The 6,741-nt window shown below is 35.0% G+C and overlaps 1 protein-coding gene across 1 annotated transcript in view; it reads left to right on the top strand.

Moving 5' to 3' along the window:
• LOC117117066 (pyridoxal kinase-like) overlaps positions 1-6,741 on the top strand; it is a gene marked incomplete in the record, with an annotated part of 12,500 nt that overhangs the window by 3,336 nt on the left and 2,423 nt on the right. Inside the window, 5 exon segments of the mRNA XM_033261256.1 lie at positions 1,204-1,363; positions 3,186-3,390; positions 3,761-3,909; positions 4,718-4,839; positions 5,302-5,366. Coding sequence (XP_033117147.1) covers positions 1,204-1,363; positions 3,186-3,390; positions 3,761-3,909; positions 4,718-4,839; positions 5,302-5,366 — 701 coding nt within the window.

Genomic DNA, 6,741 nt, shown 5'->3' with positions numbered 1-6,741 from the left:
GAAACAACCCCCCCCCCCCCCCCCGTCGGGGAGAGAAACCACTTTTTATTGGGGAGAAAAACAATTTCTACTAATAGACTAATAAAATCGGTTAAATAAGCCTTTGAAACCACTAGTTTTTTTGGGTTTTTTTTGGCGGGGGAAGGGCTTCGTTCCTGGACCACTTTCGAAAGCTTTTAGGGAGGCCCGCCCACGCCCACTTTGTTCTGGTCGGGGACTTTGACTCCTGTCGGCGATCCTGGCGCCGTCGCTACTTTCATCAAGATGCTAATTACTATAAATACCCATGAAACCTATCAGTCTTTTGAGCCGCTCACTATTTTCATTACTTTAATTTAGTTTTATATTTGTCCAATATGCCTACTTATATATTTAAGTATAGGCCTACTTTGAAATGTTATTCAAATAATAATAAAATACTGTCTGCCTAAAAATACAACAGACCAACAAATCACTGTTTTATATCACTTTGAAATTAATGGTCATGTGAGCCCGTATAAGCACACACACACGTCTATACAGCAAACGGTTAAATACAAGTTTCCCGTTTTCGTTTTTCATTGTGCCTGACCTTTGACCCTGGCTCTTCAAAATTGAGTCACTTCCAGATCTCTAGTAAAGGAACATTGTGGCCAAGTTTGACAAATTTCTAAAAAAAAAAACTGTTTCAAAAAGTTGTTTTTTGTTGATTGTGATTGTGACCTTTCAACATTCAAATACTTTGTGATCTTTGGTCATGGAACATTGTGACCAAGTTTGACAAGTTTGTGATTAAAATTATTGGCTGTAGACAAATAAATAAAAAAACAGTTTTTTCGTTGATTGTGACCTTGACTTTGACCCTGATCCTTCAAAATTTAATCAGCTCTAGATCTTAGGTAAATGAATATTGTGACCACCAAGTTTGACAAATTTCTGATAAAAACTATGGGCTGTAGGCTGTTCACAACAAATATGCCAACAGACAGATAAATAAAAAAAAATAAATAGATAAATAAACAGGGGCAAAAACGTAACCTCCTGCCAACTTCGTTGGTGGAGGTAATGAGATCTTTAGTCATGGAAGATTGTGACCAAGTTAATCTCATTTTATGTTATTCCTCCAGCTAGAACTATTCCCTCCTCATCCACATATCATCGCACCCTAGAATAAGCCAGCCAGTGAGTGTTAAGAATATTTACTGTTTCTTTACATTTCAACAGGTTCTAGGTTATGAAGTTGACTTCATCAATTCTGTACAGCTATGCACTCACACACAATATGAATTAATCAAAGGCCAAGTCTTGAATGCTGATGAACTCAAGTGTTTATATGATGGTATAAAAGGAAATGGTATTAATAGATATTCTCATCTGCTAACTGGTGAGTAATAACAGCAGTAATATAGTAGTGGCTACAGTTACACCAGCTATTTTTTTATTTCCTAATCCTGATTGGATGTTCTTGAACTATAATATAATCCATATTGTACATACAATATCATCCAATCACATTAAGAAATTCGTTAACTATAGCCATCCTGCCTTTGTTTATTCATATACAGTGCAGGCGTGGTTAGGCAGGTTCTCATGATGGCGCTCTTCTAAGGCAATCTGTCCAGGACCAAATCTTGGTCAACATCTCATTCCCCTGCACTGTGTTTTTTATACCTTTTTAGCGAACCCGCCGCCTGCCAATCATGGTGGTTTCGGATAAAAATAAAATTTTATTTTTGGCCAATTAGCGTAAAGGCTGCCATGAAAAATGGAAATTTCAGAAAAAATTATTTTTTTTGAATTTTTTTATCGTTCCTGCCGCTGCCTTGTAATCGCCAAAAACAAAAGTTATGTATTTCTTCCTAATTACCGGTACATAGACTTCAAGCATTAAGCCATCTACAATTCTGTACAGCTATGCACTCACACACAATATGAATTAATCAAAGGCCAAGTCTTGAATGCTGATGAACTCAAGTGTTTATATGATGGTATAAAAGGAAATGGTATTAATAGATATTCTCATCTGCTAACTGGTGAGTAATAACAGCAGTAATATAGTAGTGGCTACAGTTACACCAGCTATTTTTTGATTTCCTAATCCTGATGATTGTCTTACACTATTCAGACTAGACTCATTGCGACAGGTTGCGATGTAATCGGTGGTAAAAAGTTGTAAATCCAAATTGTTCTCAACCATTCAGTAAAAGTAACACTGTACAGTATATTAAAGATATATGGTATAAATTGTAGGCAATGCTGTAGCGAGGATTTTCAAACAGTGTGGGACAATATCAGGGTGGACCCACTTTACGCGTATTTAAATAATGTGGAACCATTTCCTATCCTCCCAGTTTACGCAAAAATATGAATAATCTGGACCCATTTTCTTTAAGTTCGACCCATTTTACACAAAATATGAGAAATCTGGACCCATTTTTAAAATGTGGACTCATTCTTTGTGGACCCAATAGAAAAATTGACTGTTCCAACTGCCCCAATAACTGGCTATGGCATTGACTGTAGTAATTTCAATTACATTTGCACAATTTTGTTTGTGATGAGGTGAGTCTGTGTCTGTTCACACCTTCGTTGATCCTCTCAGTTGATCATTCTAATCAATTTTATTTGCATTTCCTTCCTGTCAATCTGGAAAATAAAATTGATTATTGAAAGCGGTAAGTGCAGTAAGTGGTTCAGGCTCTCGAACTTTTGTCATGGGTGTGAAACCCATCCTACTGTCTGGTGGTCTCACAATACAATGTTGTACTGTTGGGTTATGCACCAGAGATTTTGAGAAAGTTGCATATCTCATAAGTTTGCCATCTATGGGTCAAAGTTTCAGGAGAAATTATGCGCTCAACTGACTGACTGTCTGTCAGGGTCTAAACAAATATATATTTAAATTTGCTTATGTTGTATTACTGTATTACATAATTTATTAATGTACAACTGCAAGTTTAAATGGGAAATAAATGTTTCTCCCCCCCCATAAGAGACAGCCCTATTAACCTGTCATAATTTTTTTCCATGAATCCTTAAATTGGCTGGTAATTTTAAAAATAAAAAGTCTGTAAGTAAACCAGGAAATTTTTTTTTTTTTTAATCTGTTACTGGTTAAATGATGATTTATTTGATCTTTTTGAAGAATTTTAATAGACCTGTTAAGGTTTTTCCCTGTTCTATTGATGCAATTTATTTCATTACAGGTTATGTTGGCTCGACATCTTTTCTTCATGAGGTGATACGCGTCGTGAAAGATGCACGTGACGCCAACGCTAATATGACATACGTGTGTGATCCTGTCATGGGCGATAATGGTAGGTTCTACGTTCCAGAAGATTTGATGCCAATTTATCGAGATGAGCTGTTACCTCTAGCGGATATAGTTACTCCAAACCAGTTTGAGGCTGAGTAAGTTAATATTTATGAATTTTGATAATGGTCAAAAAAGGTTCAGTGTCTTTCGAAAATCAGGATCGGTTTGCCTCATACACCCACTTCAGACACGAACAGTGGCATATCGAAGATTGTGAAATTGGTTGTTAGTGTCTTCCATTGCCATTTATTTCCACTAAATTATTTACTATTATTTTTTTCATTTGATCCCGAGTTGCACACTAATCACAACTCAGGAGTTTCTAGCCAGGGTATTGTAAAATCCCGGGTTGTGTCTGGAGTTTCGTTTGCAGTGTAAAAGGGGTATTAATAATAATATTAATATTAGAGACATGCCATAACTGCTTTAAATAAAACAATACATGAACGATTGTGATTTGTTTAGACTTTTAAGTGGAATGAAAATAACCAATGAAGTAGAAGCCTTGAAAGCCATGCAGACCCTTCACGATAAAGGAGTTAAGACAGTTGTACTTAGCAGTTATGAAACAGGGAAAGAAGATACACTAACCTTGCTTGGGACACAACTCAAAAGTAAGTAATAATATCAGGAAACTACAGCAATAAACAATAATTATTACGTTATTAATAGTACTAGTAGTTTTTGTAGTTGGAAACAAAGTGGAATATTTCATTTTTACTTCCTATGCATACCCAGCATATGAGCCATTGTAATGGACGTGATGTGTGTAATGCATGCGTGTGCAAGTTACACTGAGTATAGCAACAAACTAAAAAGTTTTACCAAAGTACTTGCAGTATACGAAGGCAAGAGGTTTTTTTATCCCTTGTTTTAAATTAAAATAAAATTTAATTTTTAGCCAGTTAGCGCACCATTGGCTACAAAAAATGGATATTTCATTAAAAAAATAAAATGTTATAATTATTTTTATTGTGATCGCCACTTTACTGAAATCCATAAAAATAGGATATAATCTTCCAGAAGAAATATATTATATTTCTTCCTTAATGAATTTAGAGCATTTACCAATCTCATTAAATACTACATTGTTTAATTCATTTATACAATTTTATTTTTATTTTCTCCTCCGCCAAGGTGGTTTAGGCAAAATCATTTTGCTAAATGAGTTTTTATTTTGTTTCTGTCCTCTGACGATCCTTATAAAAACAAGTTCGCGAAACAAGGTGTAAAAAAAGTCTCTCCTAACTACTGCAGTGTATTCAATTACTGTATACAGTTTTCAACATTGATCACATAGGAACCACAGTCCCCTTAGGGATATAGATATTTCGTGTCATCATAAATCTGAAAATATATCTACCAAACATTAAAAAAAACCCCCACTGAATAAAGTATTATGATATGTGATCTCTTCTGCAGATGGGAAGAAGACAGGTTGTAAAATTGAGTATCCAAAGTTAAACATGAGGTTTACTGGCACAGGTGACGTCTTCTCAGCCCTTCTACTAGTGTGGACTCATAAATACCCAGACAACCTTCAGGTTAGATAAAACTCACGATAGTATGGTTCTTGTTATGAATGACACCAGGTGGCGGGGCTAGGATTTGCCTGATGGTGTGGTTTTGGTGCGCATGGGAAGCTAAGTGGTCTGGCAGGTCCGAAAATTTTCGGCAATGTCCAGGAGGTAATGGGAGGGGGACATTAAACCTTTTAGCCTTCTCACTGACACTGCCATGTTAACTAATGCTGTATGATTACACTGTAATATATGTTTCAAACTTTTTTGATCTAGCAAATGTTATGTCTTTACTGGTGTACTGTACCTCTAAAGACAATGCTCTGCTTTATATACCTAAAAAATAATGAATGGTAATAGCAAAATTAGGTTTACTCAAGTTAATCGTTTTGTAACAGTGTATGATAAGCACTTTAGTCTGTATTCATTTAAATTCATGTGGTTGTGAGAATTTCTGTCAATTATTTCTGTTTTTTTGTTTTTCAGCTTGCTTGTGAGCAGGTAATATCAACTATGCAGGGTATATTACAAAGAACGTACAAGGAAGCACAATGTAAGTCAAATGTGTAATTGTATATATATTTTTTTGTCATTTAAAATTATATAGTGAATTTGCAGATACAAAGCATTAGAACCACATATTGCACCTCATATACAGAGCAAGTATAAGTTATAATTACTGTATAATAAGATTTATAAAGTGCACAAATCCACTTCAATAGTGCTCAAGGAGCTACAAAGGAAGAACCAAAATTACTGTAAACCAGAAAGCTCCCAGAAAAGAAACACCACACACAACACCGCACCATTTGCAGACTCAATATCCGGCCGGCCTATTCATAACACACAGGTGCTCAAGTAACGGGTGTATCTAAAACAAATTAAGTTTGCAAGCAAGATAAAGGAAAACTAAGAAGCTGCAAAAGCAGTAGACAGCAGATGTTTGTTTAAATAAAGCTGTATACTAGCATGAGAGAATATTAAATGTCTGCAATGATCCAGTAAAAGTCCAAACAGACAAGAAAATTCACAAAATGAATCAATAGTGAAAACCTAAAAATCACAAAACAAAAAATAGAATAAGGCAAGAAGAGAGAAAGAAAAATGTCACAAGAAAACAAATTATGAAAACAAGTAAATCTTTAATTTCTATTTGTATGTATTTTGCTATTCTCTTCTATATAATCAAAATACAGTTGGAGAGCCTCTCGATGAACTTCAGCTTTTTAGGCAATCCATTAGGTTTGGGATTTTGATTTTCAATTTTTCAATGTTATTTGTGTCTGAAAAATATATAATAAAAGAAAATAAATAAATTTAATGAAAACTTAGAAACAGCAACAGGTGAAGAGCGGATGTTAGGAAAGATTGACAGATAGACTGATGAAATTGGAGTAGGGTGTTTGCAATAAGGAAATAAACATGTTTAATTTACTTCTTCAAGCAGTGGTCTTATCTTTTCTAGAACACAGAAGTTTCCTGTTGATAGTGAATATGAGCTGAACATGTACAGTGGGTTTATCAAAAAGGATGTATTGTCCTTGGTGTCTGATTCAATTGTACAAAAAAGAGATATATAACTGATATAAAGTAAAACCATACTTATACCCAATTCACACGTGAAGTTAAATTTAACAAATTGTAACCGAGCGATCTCCCGAGTTATTCCTACCGAGATAAAAAGCATTCACACGCGTCTGTAAGGTAATGCCGAGGTCGTGTAAAATTTATTAAGTGTTTATTCAATGAATCATTTTTTCCCCTACTGTGATATAGGTCTAGCCTAGGCCTAGTTGAGAACCCCTGTCACAGATGGACTGTTGAACTCACCATCACAGTAAACATTCAAAGCAATCAATGCCCTTAACTGCTGTACTACTACTACTAAACTAGGCATAGCTTCCAACGTGTCTGTCGACTTGTCTT

This window comes from Anneissia japonica, unplaced genomic scaffold (genome assembly GCF_011630105.1).
Source record: "Anneissia japonica isolate Jap-2015-1 unplaced genomic scaffold, ASM1163010v1 scaffold288094_len592898_cov174, whole genome shotgun sequence".
Lineage (NCBI taxonomy): Eukaryota > Metazoa > Echinodermata > Crinoidea > Comatulida > Comatulidae > Anneissia > Anneissia japonica.
The sequence above is the reverse complement of the archived record's forward strand: the minus strand, read 5'-3'. Positions and strand labels throughout refer to the sequence as shown.